The sequence below is a fragment of the Somniosus microcephalus genome, chromosome 4 (genome assembly GCF_052327205.1).
Source record: "Somniosus microcephalus isolate GS21.2 chromosome 4, FLI_Smic_1.0, whole genome shotgun sequence".
NCBI lineage: Eukaryota > Metazoa > Chordata > Chondrichthyes > Squaliformes > Somniosidae > Somniosus > Somniosus microcephalus.
This window is the reverse complement of record NC_140990.1, coordinates 48,558,379-48,578,723: the sequence shown is the minus strand read 5'-3', so window position 1 is coordinate 48,578,723 and position 20,345 is coordinate 48,558,379. Positions and strand designations below refer to the sequence as shown.

At 49.3% G+C, this 20,345-nt stretch overlaps 1 protein-coding gene and 1 pseudogene across 2 annotated transcripts; both read left to right on the top strand.

The window, feature by feature from the left end:
- The first annotated feature begins 205 nt into the window (after window positions 1-205).
- LOC147118815 (uncharacterized) lies at window positions 206-12,948 on the top strand. 2 transcript variants are annotated; one of them, XM_085984623.1, is made up of 3 exons: window positions 206-279; window positions 9,509-9,851; window positions 10,002-12,948. In XM_085984623.1, exon 3 carries the CDS (start codon window positions 10,112-10,114, stop codon window positions 11,405-11,407), a length of 1,296 nt encoding a protein of 431 aa, XP_085840749.1. In that variant the 5' UTR covers window positions 206-279; window positions 9,509-9,851; window positions 10,002-10,111; the 3' UTR covers window positions 11,408-12,948. The 2 variants fall into 2 exon arrangements, with proteins under 2 accessions (XP_085840749.1, XP_085840748.1); XM_085984622.1 differs by lacking the exon at window positions 206-279 and having other exon boundaries at window positions 7,783-9,851.
- On the top strand, window positions 11,408-19,221 carry LOC147118814 (uncharacterized; annotated as a pseudogene).
- Window positions 19,222-20,345: the final 1,124 nt, after the last annotated feature.

The window sequence follows — 20,345 nt, the reverse complement described above, 5'->3', positions numbered from 1 at the left end:
GACCTGCTGAGTTTTTCCAGCATTTTCTGTTGTTATAAGGGACTGGAGAAACTCGCTGCCCTGCGGATCAGACAATCAGCCGGCGCTAGTCCCGCCCCTCGGGCTCCCCGATTGGTTGGAGGACCCGCCACCGGCTCGCTCCTCCAGGCCCGCCCCGCTCGCTCCCTATTGGTCGGAAGCTCCCGTCAATCAGGCCGCGGGACCGGGTCACGTGACCCCGAGGAGACCACGTAACCGTCCAACTGCCTGCGCTCGGTCCGGGGCCTCGCGGACTGTCAGGTTTTTCTATTTCGCTTTATTCTCTCCCGATGCACCCCTCCCCCCCACCCCGCGCGATTCTCCACCCAATCGGAGCGGAGAAAACTCACTTTACGTCACCGATCGCGACTCTGGAACCGACCAAGGCCTTTCCCGGAATGCCCCGCGCCGACTCCGTCGGACAAGGTCCCAATGCGCAGGCGCAGCTCAGAGTGGGGGAGGGGGTTGGTCTCCTCTGCCATGCGCAGTTATTACACTTGGTGACCGGGAGGGGTCGCTGTGCCGGACTCGGCCGAAACCGCCGACCCGCGTGCGCATGCGATGACCTTCGGCTGTCAATCAACCATCAGCCAAAAGAGGTCGCTGGTGAGACCAGTGAAGAAAGAAAGACTGACATTTCTATAGAGCCTTTCACCACCACCGGACGTCCCAAAGCGCTTTACAACCAATGAAGTACTGTTTGAAGTGTAGGAAACGCAGCAGCCAATTAGCACACAGCAAGCTCCCACAAACAGCAATCTGATAATTTGTTGGGATCGACAGAAAACAACAGGCTGAGACTTTTTAGGCAAAAACAAAACGTGTCTTACTTTAATCACATCCCCACGAGGTCTGCTAATCCCAGCCCTGTGCAGGGGCTATGACGTCATCACGCAACCGACGTCATGATGTCATCACGTTGCCGACGCTCTTAAAGCGACCCTGCACCAATAACCCAACCCAGCATGTACATACCACAGCATTGCTATACAAAGTGAATTGTGTTTATTGTCCCTTTGTGGTCTCCGCCACATACGTCCCCCCAGAATTCACAAGTACTGGCAATGTCAGTCGTCGGGGGGGCTGGACCACTCGGTTGGAACGGCTCCTCGATTCCGGGGTGGAGACCGGGGTGTTCGTCGAAGGGACATCGGGTGCTCGGTGGTGGACAGAGGGCGTGGAAACCGGAGGTCGGCCCCGTCTCGAGGGCTGTGCCAACTCAACAGGTCGGTCCAGATCCAGGTGGGCCGGCTTAAGACGGTCAACAGAAATGCAGTCCGGTTTACCGCCGACATCCACGACGAAGGTCTTGTCCCCGGTTTCCAGGACGCAGAATGGACCATCGTAGGGTGGCTGCAGAGGTCCCTGGTGGGCGTCGTGGCGGACGAAAACGTACTCCGCCGCACGAAGGTCAAGCGGCACATGGGACTGCGGGAGGCCGTGCTGCGACGTGGGCACCGGAGCGAAAACCTTGGCGTTGTCCAGAAGGTCAGACCGCTGACGGGCTGCGGACCAAGGCTCTGTTGTGTTGGGGATGAAATCCCTGGGAACCCGCAGCGGCTGTCCGTAGACGAGCTCGGCGGACGAGGATTGGAGGTCCTCCTTGGGAGTGGGCCTGAGTCCCAGGATGACCCACGGGAGTCTGTTGATCCAGCCGTCGTCCCGGAGGCTGGCTCCGAGCGCAGCCTTCAGGGAGTGATGAAACCGTTCGCACAGCCCGTTAGCCTGAGGGTGGTAAGCTGTGGTGCGGTGGAGTCTCAACCCGAGGCCTCGGGCGACGGAGTTCCAGAGCTCTGACGTGAACTGGGGGCCCCGGTCGGAGGAAATGTCAGATGGGGTGCCGAACCGGGCGACCCAAGTGCTGATGAATGCCCGAGCTACATCGGTGGCCATCGTCGAAGACAGCGGGACGGCCTCCGGCCATCAGGTGGTTCCATCGACCATTGTGAGGAGGTGGGTGAACCCGCGGGAGGGCGGCAGGGGCCCTACCAGGTCCATGTTAACGTGGTCGAACCGCCTCTTGGGCACTGCGAAAGGCGCCAAGGTATGGTGATGTACTTTGGAGCGTTGGCATACCACGCAGGTGCTGGCCCAGTCGCGCACGTCATTCCTGAGCCCGTGCCAGATGAACTTGGCTGCCACCAGCTTCTGCGACGGCTTCCTGCCCGGGTGGGAAAGCTGATGGATGGCGTCGAACACTTGCCGTCTCCACCCTTCGGGCACGACGGGACGTGGCTGCCCAACGGAGACGTCGCACAGGAGTGTGGTGCCGGCAGCGTCGAACGCGACATCTGCGAGCTGAAGGCCCGTGACCGCCGTCCTGTAGGCCTGGACGTCCGGGTCGGAGGCCTGGTCGGCCGCCATGCGGGTGTAGTCGACGCCAAGGTGCACGGCGCTGGCGACGGCTCGGGAGAGACAGTCGGCGACCGTGTTGTCTTTCACAGCCACATGCTGGATCCTTTGGAATCGTCCAAAAGAGCAGCGGGGTCACCAATGTTGGTATCGACAGAAAACAACAGGCTGAGACTTTTCATGAGGAAAAAACAAAACGTGCCTTACTTTAATCACATCTCCATGAGGTCTGCAAAGCCCAGCCCCGTGCAGGGGCTATGACGTCATCACGCAACCGACATCATCACGTTCCCGATGCTCTTAAAGGGACCCTGCACCAATAACCCAACCCAGCATGTACACACCACAGCATTGCTATACAAAGTGAATTGTGTTTATTGTCCCTTTGTGGTCTCCGCCACAAATCTATCATTTTATTATGTTACTTGAGGGATAACCACAGAAACATAGAAGATAGGAGCAGGAGTAGGCCATTCGGCCCCTCGAGCCTGCTCCGCCATTTAATGAGATCATGGCTGATCATCCAAATTCAGTACCCTGTCCCTGCCTTCTCCCCATATCCCTTGATCCCTTTAGCTTTAAGAAATATATCCAACTCCTTTTTAAATATATTTAATGAACTGGCCTCCACCGCCCTCTGTGGCAGAGAATTCCACAGGTTCACCACTCTCTGGGTGAAGAAATTCCTCCTCATCTCTGTCCTAAATGGCTTACCCCTTATCCTTAGACTGTGACCCCTGGTTCTGGACTCCCCTGCCATCGGGAACATCCTTCCTGCATCTAGTCTGTCTAGTCCTGATAGAATTTTATAAGTTTCAATGAGATCCCCTCTCATTCTTCTAAACTCCAGCGAGTATAAGCCCAATCGACCCAATCTCTCCTCATACGTCATTCCTGCCATCCCAGGTATCAGTCTGGTGAATCTTCGCTGCACTCCCTCCATGGCAAGAACATCCTTCCTCAGATAAGGCAACCAAAACTGCACACAGTACTCCAGGTGTGGTCTCACCAAGGCCCTGTACAACTGCAGCAAGACATCCTTGCTCCTGTATTCGAATCCTCTTGCTATGAAGGCCAACAAGAAGGTTCACTCGGTTAATCCCGGGGATGAGGGGATGGACATATGAGGAGAGGTTGAGTAGATTGGGACTCTACTCATTGGAGTTCAGAAGAATGAGAGGCGATCTTATTGAAACATAAGATTGTGAAGGGGTTGGATCGGGTGGACGTGGGGAGGATGTTCCCGATGATGGGTGAAACTAGAACTAGGCGGCATAGTCTTAGAATAAGGGGCTGCTCTTTCAAAACTGAGATGAGGAGGAACTACTTCACTCAGAGGGTGGTAGGTCCATGGAATATGCTGCCCCAAAAAGTTGTAGAAGCTACATCATTACATAAATTTAAAACAGAAATAGACAGTTTCCTAGAAGTAAAGGGAATTAAGGGTTATGGGGAGCGGGCAGGAATTTGGACATCAGTCTAGGTTTGGATCGGTCATGGCCCTGTGGGTAGCGGAGCGGGCCCAGGGGCCGTGTAGCCTGATCCTGCTCCTATTTCGTGTGTCTAATTCTGTTAGATTCAGGAGATGGTTCTGTGATAGTGGATTGGCGGTTAGGATCAGATCAGCCATGATCTTATTGAATGGCGGAGCAGGCTCGAGGGGCCGGTTGGCCTACTCCTGCTCCTATTTCTTATGTTCTTATGTAACATACCATTTGCCTTCTTAACCGCCTGCTGCACCTGCATGCTTACCTTCAGCGACTGGTGCACAAGGACACCAAGGTCTCGTTGCACTTCCCCTTCTCCCAATCTATTGCCGTTCAGATAATAATCTGCCTTCCTGTCTTTGACACCAAAGTGGATAACCTCGCATTTATCCACATTATACTGCATCTGCCCAATCACCCAACCTGTCCAAATCATATTGGAGTTTCTCGGCATCCTCCTCACAGCACACACACCCACCCAGCTTTGTGTCATCTGCAAACTTGGAGATATTACATCTAGTTCCCTCGTCTAGATCATTTATATATATTGTGAATAGCTGGGGTCCTAGGACCGATCCCACTAGTCACTGTCTGCCACTCGGAAAAAGACCCGTTTATTCCAACTCTTTGCTTCCTGTCTGCCAACCAGTTCTCTACCAAGTCAGTACCTTGCCCCCAATCCCATGTGCCTTAACTTTACATGCTAATCTCTTATGCGGGACCTTATCGAAAGCCTTCTGAAAGTCCAAATACACCACATCCACTGGTTCTCCCTTATCTATTTTACCAGTTACATCCTCAAAAAATTCCAGTAGATTAGTTAAGCATGATTTACCTTTTTTAAATCCATATTGACTTTGTCCGATCCTGTCACTGTTTTCCAAGTGTTCTGCTATTACATCTTTTATAATGGACTCTAGCATTTTCCCCACTACCAATGTCAAGCTATAATTCCCCATTTTCTCTCTACGACCTGACAGTCCCGCCATCCCAGGAATCGATCTCGTTGAACCTTTGTTGCACTCCCTCTGTGGCAAGTATATCCTTCCTTAGGTAAGGAGACCAAAATTGTACACAGTACTCCAGCTGTGGTCTCACCAAGGCCCTATATAATTGGAGTAAGACTTCTTTAGTCCTGAGTGGTAAACCACTGTTGTTAGTATTGTTGTTCACCACTGTTGTTAGTACTGTTGTTCACTGTTAGTACTGTTGGTCACTCTTGCATATTCTTGTACTTGTCTGTGCATGCCTCAGCTGACTCCGCCCCTGGCTCCACCCTCATGGCTGGGTATAAAGGTGGCTGCCCGGCAACCCCCGGCCCTTTTGGATACCAGGCAACCACAAGAGGCATGCTCTGTTCTTTGGTAATAAAAGCCTGTTTGTTACTTGGCCAAGCTAAACACCCTAGAGCACGCTGCCCCGCGAAGAATGCTACCTGCTCCGGCTGCGGGAAGAAAGGTCACTACGTTAGCGCCTGCAAAGGGAAGACCGCTAATGCCAGCAGCGCCGCGTGCGAACCGTGGGCGCAGCCATCTTGCCCGCCATCTTGGGCTCCCCCAGCCGCGTGGGGATCGGGACCGTGGGCGCCGCCATTTTGTCCGCCATCTTGGACACCTCCGACTTCGGTTACGGGGGACCCGGACTCCACCACCGCCTCATCGGACGACTGCATCGACGCGCTTGAACATACGCTGGCTTCCGTGACGCTGGATCAATCTCTCCCGCATCAACTGTCCAGGTCCATGATGGACATTACGGTAAACGGCCGCGCCACTACCTGCCTTTTTGACAGCGGGAGCACGGAGAGTTTTATACACCCCGACACGGTGCGCAGTTACTCCCTCCTGGTCCTGCCGACGCGTCATCGCATCTCTATGACTTCCAAAGCCCAGTCAGCGGAAGTCGGTGGCTACTGTAAGGTGACTCTTTCAGTGCGGGGTACTGAATACAAAAATTTTAAACTTCTGGTCCTGCCCGATCTCTGCGCTGCCGTCCTACTGGGTTTGGATTTTCAGTGCCACCTTAAGAGTGTCACTTTAGCGTACGGTGGACCCCTCCCCCCTCTCATGGTCTGCAGCCAGCAGTTTTTAAATCGCCCGCCGCGCGCCATTTGCAGCCTCTCCACCCTTAAAGTCTCCCCCCCCCTGCTTGTTCGCTAACCTCACCCGCGACTGTAAGCCCATCGCTACCAAAAGTAGGCGTTACAGTGCCGGGGATAGGGGTTTCATTAAATCCGAGGTAGCGAGACTCCTGAAGGAAGGGATTATCGAGAGCAGCAATAGCCCATGGCGAGCACAAGTGGTGGTGGTGGTGAAGACTGGCGGAAAACAGCGCCTAGTTATTGACTACAGCCAGACGATCAATCGCTACACCCAGTTGGATGCATACCCACTCCCCCGCATATCTGACATGGTCAATCAGATAGCACAATACCAGGTGTTCTCGACGATTGATCTGAAGTCGGCATACCACCAGCTCCCCATCAGGGCTGAGGACCGCCAGTACACAGCTTTTGAAGCTGACGGTCGGCTCTATCACTTTCTCAGAGTTCCCTTCGGCGTCACCAACGGAGTTTCTATCTTCCAACGGGAGATGGACCGGATGGTTGACCAGAACGCGCTCCAGGCCACTTTCCCATATCTAGACAACGTCACCATCTGCGGCCATGACCAGCAGGACCACGACGTTAATCTAGGGAAATTCCTCCGGACGGCCCAGCGGCTGAATCTCACATACAACAAAGACAAATGTATGTTTCGTACTAAGCGCCTTGCTATTCTTGGCTGCGTAGTGGAGAACGGAGTCATCGGCCCAGACCCCGATAGAATGTGCCCTCTTATGGAGCTCCCCCTCCCCCACTGCCAGAAAGCACTGAAGAGATGCCTGGGGTTTTTCTCTTACTATGCTCAGTGGGTGCCCAACTATGCGGATAAAGCCCGACCCCTCATCAAGTCCGCCTCCTTCCCCCTGACAGCAGAGGCCTGTGCAGCCTTCACTCTCATAAAAAGCGATATTGCGAAGGCCACAATGCACGCTGTGGATGAGTCCCTCCCTTTTCAAGTGGAGAGCGACGCATCCGACTTTGCCCTAGCTGCAACCTTTAACCAGGCGGGGAGACCCGTGGCCTTTTTCTCAAGGACCCTCCAGGGCCCCGAGATTCGACACTCCTCTTTTGAAAAGGAGGCACAGGCCATTGTGGAAGCGGTGCGACATTGGAGTCATTACCTGGCTGGAAAACGATTTACCCTGCTCACTGACCAGCGTTCAGTAGCTTTTATGTTTCATAATAAGCAGCGGGGCAAAATCAAGAATGACAAGATATTAAGGTGGAGAATCGAACTCTCCACCTACAATTACGATATCTTGTACCGGCCCGGGAAACTCAATGAGCCCCCAGATGCCCTATCACGTGGTACGTGCGCCAACGCGCAGGTTGATAGATTACAGACCCTCCACAATGACCTCTGCCACCCGGGGGTCACCAGGTTCTTCCATTTTATCAAATCCCGTAACCTGCCCTACTCCATCGAGGAGGTCAGGACCATGACCAGGAACTGCCAGATCTGTGCCGAGTGCAAGCCGCATTTTTATAGGCCAGACAGAGCGAGCCTGATCAAAGCCACGCGCCCCTTCGAGCGGCTGAGCATCGATTTTAAAGGGCCCCTCCCCTCCTCTGACCGCAATGTGTACTTCCTCAATATAATTGATGAGTACTCCCGTTTCCCGTTTGCCATCCCTTGCTCGGACATGACCAGTACCACGGTCATTAAATGTCTGAATGACCTCTTCGCATTGTTCGGTTTCCCTAGCTATATCCATAGCGACAGGGGCTCATCTTTTATGAGCGACGAACTTCGGCAGTACCTGCTCGCGAGAGGCATTGCTACAAGCAGGACCACCAGCTACAACCCCCGGGGTAACGGCCAGGTGGAAAGGGAGAATGCGACAGTCTGGAAGGCAGTCCTTTTAAACTTAAAATCTAAGGGCCTTCCGACCTCCCGCTGGCAGGAGGTCCTCCCTGCGGCGCTCCATTCCATTCGGTCGCTGCTCTGTACACCCACCAATGCCACTCCTCACGAGAGAATGTTCTCCTTCCCCAGGAAGTCCACGTCGGGGATTTCGCTACCAACATGGCTGACTTCTCCAGGTCCCGTCCTACTGCGGAAGCACGTGAGGACCCATAAGGCGGACCCCCTGGTCGAGAGGGTGAGCCTCCTCCACGCCAACCCGCAGTATGCTTACGTGGTGTACCCGGACGGGCGGGAGGATACAGTCTCCATTCGAGACCTCGCACCTGCGGGTGCTCCTGAAACACCCTCTTCGCCACCCACCGCTACTCCTGCCTACCCCCAGGACACAGTCCCCGCACGAGACCTCGCACCTTCAGGTGCCTCTGAGAGACCACCATCGCTACCTCCCATTACCCGCGCTCTGACCCCTGTAGACGGCATGCAGCAGCCCCAGGGTCCGCCACCTGCTACACCTCCTCTGAACGAGACACCGGGTTCAACGTTGGATGCTGCACCATCACCGCCGCTGCTGCGACGCTCAGGACGGCTTACAAGGCCTCCTGATAGACTTCAGTACACAAATTTTTAGTGCACTTCACCCTGCCGGACTCAATTCTAAACAAGGGGTGAATGTGGTAAACCACTGTTGTTAGTATTGTTGTTCACCACTGTTAGTACTGTTGTTCACTGTTAGTACTGTTGTTCACTCTTGCATATTGTTGTACTTGTCTGTGCATGCCTCAGCTGACTCCGCCCCTGGCTCCACCCTCATGGCTGGGTATAAAGGTGGCTGCCCGGCAGCCCCCGGCCCTTTTGGATACCAGGCAACCACAAGAGGCATGCTCTGTTCTTTGGTAATAAAAGCCTGTTTGTTACTTTCTCAACTTCCAGTCTTTTGTAGCAATTGATAGTGCATCATCCTGTACTCAAATCCTCTTGTAATGTCGCGGGCTCCTGGCTGTCAAACAACCAACAGCCAGAAGAGGTCGCTGGTGAGACCAGTGAAGAAAGAAAGACTTGCATTTCTTTAGCACCTTTCACCACCACCACCGGACATCCCAAAGTGTTTTACAGCCAATGAAGTAGTTTTGAAGTGTAGTCACTGTTGTAATGTAGGAAACGCAGCAGTCAATTCGTGCACAGCAAGCTCCCACAAACAGCAATGTGATAATGACCAGATAATCTATCTTTTTATGTTGATTGAGAGATAAACATTGGCTCGGAGACTGTGGATAACTGCGCTGCTCTTTCCCACATTACAACAGTGACTACTTCATTGTAGTACTTCATTGGCTGTAAAGCACTTCAAGACATCTGGTGGTCATGAAAGCACTGTATAAATGCAAGTCTTTCTTTCTCGAAATAGTGTCATGGGATCTTTTACATCCACCTGAGAGAGCAGACGGGGCCTCAGATTAATGTCTCATCCGAAAGATGGCACCTCCAACAGTGCCGCACTCCCTCAGCACTGCACTGGAGTGCCAGCCTAGATTTTTGTGCTCAAGTCTCTGGAGTGGGACTTGAACCCACAACTTTCTGACTCAGAGGCGAGAGTGCTACCCACTGGCTGACACTAAAGAACAAGCAGTTCTGACAAAAGGTCATCGACCTGAAACGTTAACTCTGTTTCTCTCTCCACAGGTGCTGCCTGACCTGCTGAGTATTTCCAACATTTTCTGTTTTTACTAAAGAAACGAGGGAGCAATTGCTGACAGGAAGAATGTTGGGTCATCCTGCGCATGCGCACCTCCCTGACAGCTGAGGCGAAACACCAACTCGCCCCCACCTGAGCCGCGCACGCGTACCAGATGTTGCAGCTAGTCATGTGCACCCGATGTTCCAACCGCGGGGTTTTGTGCGCTGAGCATGCACGTTGCGGACCGATCGGGACAGGCGATTGTGGAGCAGGAGGGAGAGCACAGGGGCCATGAGCACATGCGCGGGACTCAGCGTCAACAGAGTGCTTTCTGGAGTGCAGGGGCTTGTGAGTATTGCAGCCGCCATTACTGCTGATCCTTTCAACCAACCTGTGCAGCAGCTGGGGCCTGAAAATCAGCTTCACTGCCCCTAGGGTCGGAAAGGGGAATGTTAAACAACAGTTTGTCTCTGATCTTTTTCTGATCTCAATTTACAGGGTTACAGAAGTGGAACAGTTACAGGCAGGAAGCTCAGACCAAACATCACGTCAAGATCTGACAAGAGTCGCTCAATTCATCAGGACCTGAATATCATCGGCCTTTGCACATGGAAGGAGAAAGCAGCGATCGCAGCGATGACAAACCGCACACGTGTTCAGTGTGTGGACACGGATTCAGCCGATCGCCTGACCTGGCGAGACACGTGCACCGTCACACCGGGGAGAAACCGGGTAAAGGTGGGGATGGCGGGAAGGGATTCAGTTCCCCATCTGCAACAGAAGTTCAACAGTGCAGTCGCACCAGGGACAGTCCGTTCACCTGCTCCATGTGTGGAAAGGGATTTGTTTGTTCATCCCACCTGCAAACACACCAGCGAGTTCACACTGGGGAGAGACCATTTCAGTGTTCTGACTGTGGGAAGAACTTTAAAAGCCCCAGGGATCTGAAGCAACACCAGCGAGTTCACACTGAGGAGAGACCATTTCAGTGTTCTGACTGTGGGAAGAGCTTTAAAAGCCCCGGGGAGCTGAAGGGACACCAGCTTGTTCACTCTGAGGAGAGACCATTTCAGTGTTCTGACTGTGGGAATAACTTTAAAAGCCCCAGGGACCTGAAGCAACACCAGCGAGTTCACACTGAGGAGAGACCTTTTCAGTGTCCTGACTGCAGGAAAAGCTTTAAAAGCCCCCAGTATCTGAAGGAACACCAGCGAGCTCACACTGATGAGAGACCATTTCAGTGTTCTGACTGTGGGAAGAGCTTTAAAAGCCCCAGGAAACTGAAGCAACACCAGCTTGTTCACACTGATGAGAGAGCATTTCAATGTTCTGACTGTGGGAACAGCTTTAAAAGCGCCAGGGATCTGAAGGAACACCAGCGAGCTCACACTGACGAGAGACCATTTCAGTGTCCTAACTGTGGGAAGAGCTTTAAAAGCCCCGGGGAACTGAAGGGACACCAGCTTGTTCACACTGATGAGAAATCATTTCAGTGTCCTGACTGTGGGAAGAGCTTTAAAAAATCCGGGGAACTGAAGCGACACCAGCTTGTTCACACTGATGCGAGAGCATTTCAATGTTCTGACTGTGGGAAGAGCTTTAAAAGCCCCCAGGATCTGAAGCGACACCAGCTTGTTCACACTGATGAGAGACCATTTCAGTGTCCTAACTGTGGGAAGAGCTTTAAAAGCACCAGGGAACTGAAGGGACACCAGCGAGTTCATACTGATGAGAGACCATATCAGTGTTCTGACTGTGGGAAGAGCTTTAAAAGCCCTGGGCACCTGAAGCGACACCAGCGAGCTCACACTGATGAGAGACCATTTCAGTGTTCTGACTGTGGGAAGAGCTTTAAAAGCCCCGGGGAACTGAAGGAACACCAGCTTGCTCACACTGATGAGTGACCATTTCAGTGTTCTGACTGTGGGAAGAGCTTTAAAAGCTCCGGGGAACTGAAGCGACACCAGCTTGTTCACACTGATGAGAGAGCATTTCAATGTTCTGACTGTGGGAAGAGCTTTAAAAGCCCCCAGGATCTGAAGCATCACCAGCTTGTTCACACTGGGGAAAGACCATTTCAGTGTCCAAAATGTGGGAAGAGCTTTAAAAGCACCAGGCAACTGAAGGGACACCAGCTTGTTCACACTGATGAGAGACCATTTCAGTGTTCTGAGTGTGGGAAGAGCTTTAAAAGCTCTGGGGATCTGAAGGGACACCAGCGAGTTCATACTGATGAGAGACCATTTCAGTGTTCTGACTGTGGGAAGAGCTTTAAAAGCCCCCAGTATCTGAAGCATCAGCAGCGAGCTCACACTGATGAGAGACCCTTTAAATGTTCTGACTGTGGGAAGAGCTTTAAAAGCTCCGGGGAGCTGAAGAGACATTAGCGAGTTCACACTGGGGAGAGGCCGTTCATCTGCTTTGTGTGTGGGAAGGGATTCACTGAATCATCCCACCTGCTGGCACATCAGCTTGTTCACACTGGAGAGAACCCCTTTTAATGTTCTGACTGTGGAAAGAGCTTTAAAAGCTCCGGGGAGCTGAAGAGACACCAAAACCTACACACTGGGGAGAGACCATTCACCTGCTCTGTGTGTGGGAAGGGATTCACTCAGTCATCCAACCTGCTCGCACATCAGCAAGTTCACACTGACGAGAGACCCTTTAAATGTTCTGACTGTGGAACGATCTTTAAAAGCTCCGGGGAGCTGAAGAAACACCAGCTCCTCCACACTGGTGAGAGACCGTTCACCTGCTCCATGTGTGGGAAGGGATTCGCTTGGTCATCCACCCTCCTGTCACACCAGCTTGTTCACACTGACGAGAGACCCTTTAAATGTTCTGACTGTGGGAAGCGCTTTAAAAGCTCGAAGAACCTTAAGAGACACCAGCGTCTTCACACTGATCATAGAATCTAACAGCACAGAAGGAGGTGATTTGGTCCATCGTGTCTGTGCCGGCTCTTTGAAAGAGCTGTCCAATTTAGTCCCAAACCCTAGCTTTATCCCCATAACTCTGCAAACTAGTCCTCTTCAAGTACACGTCCAATTACCGTTTGAAAGTTCCTGTGGAACCTGATTCCAGCATCCTTTCAGATGGTGCGTTCCAGATCTTAACAACCCTCTGTGTGAAAACAATTCTCCTCATTTCCCTCTAGTTCTTTTAGCAACTATTTTAAATCTGTGACCTTTGGTTACTGTGGTAATCGTTACACTATAGTTATCACTGTTATATCGTTATCACTGTTCACATTGTTGTATCACTATAGGAGGTCGCCTCTTGTCACGCTGTTATACCTGGGCTGAACACTGCTGAGTCCGCCCATGGCTCCACCTACCTGCCCAGGTATAAAGGTGGTCGACTGGCTGGTATTCCTCCTTGTTGGATCCGATCACCCACGAGGGTGGGCTCTGTTATTTAGCCAATAAAAACCTATAGTTACTTTCTTAACTCGTCGCCTTTCATTGGATGAATTGATAGGTAGATCAGTTACCGACCCACTTGCCAGAGTGAACAGTTTCTCCCTACTTGCTCGATCAAAACCGTTTATCATTTACGCGCCGCCATCTTGGTGGAGCAAAGACGGATTGGTTCCACCTGCAGCACGGCGCTTGTGCGGCCATCTTGCTACAGGAATAGAGAGTGGGCGGGGCTTCAGGGTCCCAGTGACCAGGAGAGACAATCATTGATTTTATTCTCACTCTGCACACAGCGGGTGGAGAACTGAACCCAACCAGAGTAGAGGGAGGGGGAAAACTGGGAGTGGAGGAAAGAAATGTTGGAGATGGTGCGATGAGTTTGGATTTCAGCACAGGGAGGAGGGAGAGTGTGTGGGACGGGGATTTAAAGCTTTGGGGTAGCAAGAGAGGAAAGAATGTTCCATAGAAACTAGAATTGTCTGTTCTGAATTTCTATCCTGTACTTACAGTGATGGCTTTTGTAAACTCCTTTTACAGGGTATTAGAAGGGGAGGATTTGCAGATGGGAAACTCAAACCAAACATCACGTCAAGATCTGACAGTCACTCCATTCATCAGGACCTGAATATCATCGGCCTTTGAATGTGGAAGGAGGAATGTTTGTCTGTTCTGTCTGTGGGAAAAGATTTCAAACATCAGTGTGACCGGAAAAGCACCGAGACACACACACCCAAGTGAGAGTGTTCCAGAGCACTGACTGTGGAAAAAGCTTTAACCAGTTACACAACCTGAAAAAACATTGCACCATTCACAGCAGGGAGAAACCGTATACGTGTTCTGTGTGTGGACGAGGCTTCAACCGATCGTCCAACCTGGAGAGACACAAGTGTTATTATGTTCATAAATAAGTAGACGTTTTCATTATGAACAGCTAGCTTGAGCTAGTCATTTATTCAGCCATGTGGACTAGTGTACAGCATCCATCTTGACTACTGCATTGTGGGTAGCCCCCTACTAAACATACAGCTCCACCTAGTGTATCATTCTAGAATGACATGTTACTGATCATTACATCCCCCTTTCTTTGAGGCTAAACAAAATCAATATCAATCAACTTTCAAGAAAAATGATAAAGATGATATCAGTAACACTTTTGTTAGTGCTCTATAAACCTTCGAATGAACTTGTTTTTTTTTTACATAATGACAAACATCTTCACAACAGTCAACACATTTTCAAAGCTTTACTTTATGAACTCTAAGCTTTTCATTCTTTTCTTAGCACAGGTAAGTCTGATGTGTTTGCATGAGAGCCTGTATGTGTGTTTGTGTTAGATTGTTCTGGTGTTGAGTGACAAGATTCAGTTTCGGCATTGTCATCGATTTGCTCTTGGATAGTTTCTTGTGTTTTCAGTAGGGAATGGTGGTTCCTCCTGAGAATCTGTCCTTCCTCAGTTCTAACCTTGGTCCTACTTCCTCAAGAACTGCAGCTTTCCTGTTCCATGCATTTGGATCCTCAATCCTGACAACATCATCCCTTGTCAATGGTTTCAGAGTTTTGGATGACTTGTCATAGTGTGATTTCTGTTTCAGCTTTAACAGTTGAAGTCTCTGTCTCAGTTCCTTACTCTGCTTTTCTTTTGCACAGCAGGGTAGCGTGGTGCGCAACTTGCGACCCATTAGGAGTTCAGCAGGTGAAGAACCACAGTCTAAAGGGGAGGCTCGGTAGCTCAGCAGGGCGAGATAAGGATCAGACTTGCTTTCTGTTGCTTTCTTCAGTAGCTGTTTGAGAACTTGAACACCTTTCTCTGCCTTACCATTCGACTGAGCATACAGAGGACTGGATGTGATGTGCTGAAAGTCATAATGTGCTGCAAACTGTTGCCGCTCCTTACAGTTGAAGAACGGACCATTGTCGCTAATGGCAATCCTGGGGATTCCATGTCTGGTGAAGATGGATTTAACATGCATTATGACACTGCTTGCTGATGTGCTTGAGAGCAGCGCCATCTCAGGATAGTTAGAATAGTAGTCAATCACTATTAGATAGTCTTTACCATTCAAATGAAAAAGGTCCATACCAACCTTTTGCCATGGTGCTGTTGGTAAGTCAGCTACTATCATTGGTTCCTTTGCTTGTTTGTTTTGGTGTTTCTGACATGTCTCACATTCACCTATCATGTTCTCAATGTCCTTATTTATTCTAGGCCAATAAACAGTGTCTCTTGCTCTCCTTTTGCATTTTTCAATTCCGAGGTGTCCCTCATGAATCCTTTTGAGCATGTCTCGATGTAGAGCCTGTGGAATGACTATTCTGTTCTGTTTTAGTAATAGTCCACTTGCGACACTCAACGCTGACCTAATGTGAAAGTACTTTGGACAGGAACCTTTTGGCCAACCATGATGAATGTTCTTTATTATTGTTTGTAACACTGTATCTTTTACTGTTTCTTCTGCTATTTGCTTTGATTTTGTGTCTGACATGGGCAGCGCAGCAGTGACCATACTCACATGAACATCCACGTCTTCCTCAGTAGAGCTCACATGACTCATTGTGGGTGCTCGGGATAGTGCATCTGCTAACACTATGTGTTTGCCTGGTGTGTAGATCAGTTCAAATTCATATCTTTGCAGCTTCATCATGAGTCGTTGAATCCTTGGAGACATCTCATTTAGGATTTTTTTTATGATGGCAACCAGTGGTCTGTCTCAACTGTGAAGGTGGGAAGTCCATATATGTAGCCATGGAACTTTTCTAGTCCAACTACCAAGCCCAGACATTCCTTTTCAATCTGGGAGTATCGACACTCAGAATCAGTGATAGACCTGGAGGCATAGGCAACAGGCTTCCAATCTTCACCCTCTGCTTGTAGCAAGACCGCGCCTTGGCCATCTTTTGATGCATCCGGTGACACTTTGATTCTCTTTGTTGCATCAAAGAAGGTGAGTACAGGTGTGGTTGTCAGCACTGTTTTGAGGTTCATCCACTCTTGTTCATGTCTTTCTGTCCATGCGAACTCATTTGCTTTATGTAGCAGGTCTCGCAGACAGGCTGTCTTGGCTGACAAGTTAGGAATGAACTTTCCAATGAAGTTTATCATCCCCATGATGCGTAGCACTCCTTTTTTGTCATTGGGTCGGGGCATGTTGAGTATGGTGTTTACTTTTTCCATATCTGGCTCTATTCCTTTACCAGATAGATTATCTCCTAGGAAAGTGACTTCCTGGACGCCAAACTGACACTTGGCTTTGTTGAGCTTCAGTCCATTCCGGCGTATGCTCTGTAGCACTTTAGTCAGTCTCTCATTGTGTTCTTTCAGTGTGGAGCCCCAGATGATGATGTCATCAACATAGACCCGAACTCCTTCCAGACCTTCAATTATGTATTCCATCGCTTTATGAAAGATTTCAGATGCAGATATTATCCCGAAAGGCATTCTGAGGAAACAATACCTGCCAAATGGTGTGTTGAAGGTACAGTATTTGGTGCTCTCTTCATCCAGTTTTAGTTGCCAAAATCCTTGTGAGGCATCGAGCTTTGTGAAGTATCTGGCACCTGACATTTCACTGGTGATTTCTTCTCGCTTGGGAATCTGGTAGTGTTCACGTTTTATGTTTGCATTTAAGTCCTTTGGATCCATGCATACTCTTAGATCATTGTTCTTTTTCTTCACACATACCATGGAGTTAACCCAGTCTGTTGGCTCTTCAACTTTCCTGATGACTCCTAGTGTGGTCATTCCACCCAGTTCTTTCTTGAGCCGGTCACGCAGGGGTGCTGGAACTCTTCGTGGAGCATGTACCACTGGCTGAGCATCCTGCTTTAGCTGGATCTTGTATGTGAATGGTAGAACTCCAAATCCTTTGAACACATCCTGGAAATTACTCACTACAGAATCCACTGAGTCATCTGGTTTGCTTATGGCACAGTTTATACGGTAGACTCGCTTGACCAGTTCTAAGTCCTCACAAGCTTTGTCACCTAGTAGTGAATCAAGTCCTTCAGCCACAACAGAAAACATGAGATGATGCACTTTGTCTTTTACTGTCACTTTAAGTCTGCATACACCTAAGCTATCTATTTTCTGTCCATTATAGTTCTTCAGTAGTACTGACTTTTTCTGTATTTTGGGCTTTTCTTTCATATTTTTAATGTCACTCATACTGATTAAGATTACTTTTGCCTCAGTGTCCAATTTCAATGTAACTAATGCTCCATTTACCTGCAGTGGCATTATCCATTTGTCCTCTTTTACTGCATTAACTTTATGTTCAGCATTGTCCATTCCTGAGGGCTGCACATTTTCTGTATCCTTTTCTATATTGTCACATGACACCATTCCTACAAAAAATGTCTCACTTAAATCAGTGTCCTCAATCACATTGACTTGTTGCCCTTTCTTTGTTTTTACTTTTGAAAAGCATTGTTTGGCAAAGTGATTCTTTCCATTACATTTTGTGCACATTTTGCCAAACGCTGGGCATTGTCTTGACTGGTGCTGGTAACCACAGTGTTTACAATTAAAAATTCCATCCTCCGATTGCTTTGCATTTCTGTTCTGCCCATGTTTCTTCTCTTTGTAGGACACAGCACCGACAGCAGCACAGTCACTCATTACAGTCGCATCATTATTAATTTCACTGAAAGTCTTCACGTGCTTCTGAGCTAGCTCACTGGCATGGCATATTTTCACAGCATTCTCCAATGTTAGTTCAGTTTCTCTCAACAAATGTTCCCTGACTTTTTTATTATGAATACCAAACACAATCTGGTCATGAATCATGGATGATTTCAGTTCAGAGAAATTACATGTCTGTGCTTTCAGTTTCAGATCGGTCACAAAGCTATCAAAAGTCTCATTTTGCTGCTGTGTCCGTGAACAGAACACATACCTCTCATAGGTCTCGTTCTTTTTGGGAGAACAATGTGTATCAAACTTCTTTAGCACATCGTCCATTTTTTCTCTGTCCTCCTCTTGATCAAATACAAACGTATTAAATACCTCTATCACCTGTGGGCCTGCAACCGTGAGCAGTAACGCTATTTTCCTTGCGTCTGGCATCGTACCAACTCATCGGCGCACTCACACCGGGGAGAGGCCATTCACCTGCTCCGTGTGTGAGAAGGGATTCGCAGAGTTATCCAAGCTCCAGATACACCAGCGAGTTCACACTGGGGAGAGGCCGTTCACGTGTATTGAATGTGGGAAGGGATTCACTCAGTCATCCAGCCTCCATAGACACCAGCGAGTTCACACTGGGGAGAGGGCGTTCATCTGCTCTGTGTGTGGGAAGGGATTCACTCAGTCATCCCATCTTCTGACTCACCAACTTGTTCACACTGTTAAGAGGCCATTTAGATGTTTTTTTTATTTTTTATTCATTGATGGGATGTGGGCGTCGCTGGCTGGCTAGGCCTGCATTTAGTGCCCATCCCTAATTGCCCTTGAGAAGATGGCGGTGAGCCACCTTCTTGAACCGCTGCAGTCCATATGGTGTAGGTACACCCACAATGCTGTTAGGAAGGGAGTTCCAGGATTTTGGCCCAGCGACAGTGAAGGAATGGTGATACAGGTCCAAGTCAGGGTGGTGTGTGGCTTGGAGGGGAACTTGCAGGTGGTGATGTTCCCATGCATCTGCTGCCCTTGTCCTTCTAAGTGGTAGAGGTCGCGGGTTTGGAAGGTGCTGTTGAAGGAGCTGTGAGAAGAGCTTTAAAAACACAAGCAACCTGCTGACCCACCAACGCACTCACACTGGGGAGAGACCATTCACCTGCTCCGTGTGTAGGAAGGGATTCGCTCAGTCATGCACTCTGCTGAGACACCAGCGAGTTCACACTGAGGAGCGATCTTTCACCTGCTCTTATTGTGGGAAGGTTTTCACTTGGAAGTCTAACTTGCTTAATCACCAGCAAGTTCACAGTGGGGAGAAACCATTCACCTGCTCCATGTGTGGGAAGGGATTCACTCAGTCATGCACTCTGCTGAGACACCAGCAAGTTCACTAGTGATTGCAGAGGTTGGATTCTGCTGTTAATCACATCCAGGATTGAACCATGTTCACTCTGGCAATTGGGCTTTGTTTCTGCTGATGTTAATAACTAGAATAACTGGGCTTGAGATTAATATTCTGGACAAATATTAAATAAATCAGCTTTGTTTCAAACACACAGTGTATCTAATATTTGATTTCTCCATGATAAGAGGAGTCTAATTGATGTTCTGTTACTGACTGTTCCATTTTTGGGCCTTTTCTTACTCTGGATTATTTCAGTTCTCATCTAGTTCACCTTCTACCACATCAAACCCCAAGCTTGTTCCATTTGTGTACACGGCTTGTGGGTGTCATAGACTGAACTGTAGTGTCTCACTTTACACTCATCTGAAATTACTTTGAACCGCCCCTTTGCAGAACTACCTTGCATAAGATTTGAAATCTGTTATTTTCTGTATCATTTAACATCTCTTGGATCCGATTTTAAAAAAACTCCACACATACTGCATGTGACAGCCTTAGAAATGTTCTGATCTTTGTAATTGTCATTGCTGATTTTGATGGTCTCTTTGATTTAATCTCTTGTTACTAACATACCTTGCACTATTTCTTTAATCGAGATAATTGTTTCAACTACTTCCTTTATCAGCTCTTTAGCTCCTCCATTGATCCCTGTCAATAATCCTTGGTCAGGGGCTGGGGTTAAGGTGTAGGATTGGGGTTAGTGGTTGGGGCTAGTGGTTATTGGTTAGGATTGGGGTTAGTGGTTGGGGCTAGTGGTTATTGGTTAGGATTGGGGTTAGTGGTTGGGGCTAGTGGTTATTGGTTAGGATTGGGGTTAGTGGTTGGGGCTTGTGGTTATTGGTTAGGATTGGGGTTAGTGGTTGGGGCCAGTGGTTATTGGTTAGGATTGGGGTTAGTGGTTGGGGCCAGTGGTTATTGGTTAGGATTGGGGTTAGTGGTTGGGGCTAGTGGTTATTGGTTAGGATTGGGGTTAGTGGTTATTGGTTAGGATTGGGGTTAGTGGTTATTGGTTAGGATTGGGGTTAGTGGTTGGGGCTAGTGGTTATTGGTTAGGATTGGGGTTAGTGGTTGGGGCTAATGGTTATTGGTTAGGATTGGGGTTAGTGGTTGGGGCTAGTGGTTATTGGTTAGGATTGGGGTTAGTGGTTGGGGCTCGTGGTTATTGGTTAGGATTGGGGTTACTGGTTGGGGCTCGTGGTTATTGGTTAGGATTGGGGTTAGTGGTTGGGGCTAGTGGTTATTGGTTAGGATTGGGGTTAGTGGTTGGGGCTAGTGGTTATTGGTTAGGATTGGAGTTATGGGTTGGGGCTAATCGGTATTGGTTAGGATTGAGGTTAGTGGTTATTGGTTAGGATTGGGGTTAGTGGTTGGGGCTCGTGGTTATTGGTTAGGATTGGGGTTACTGG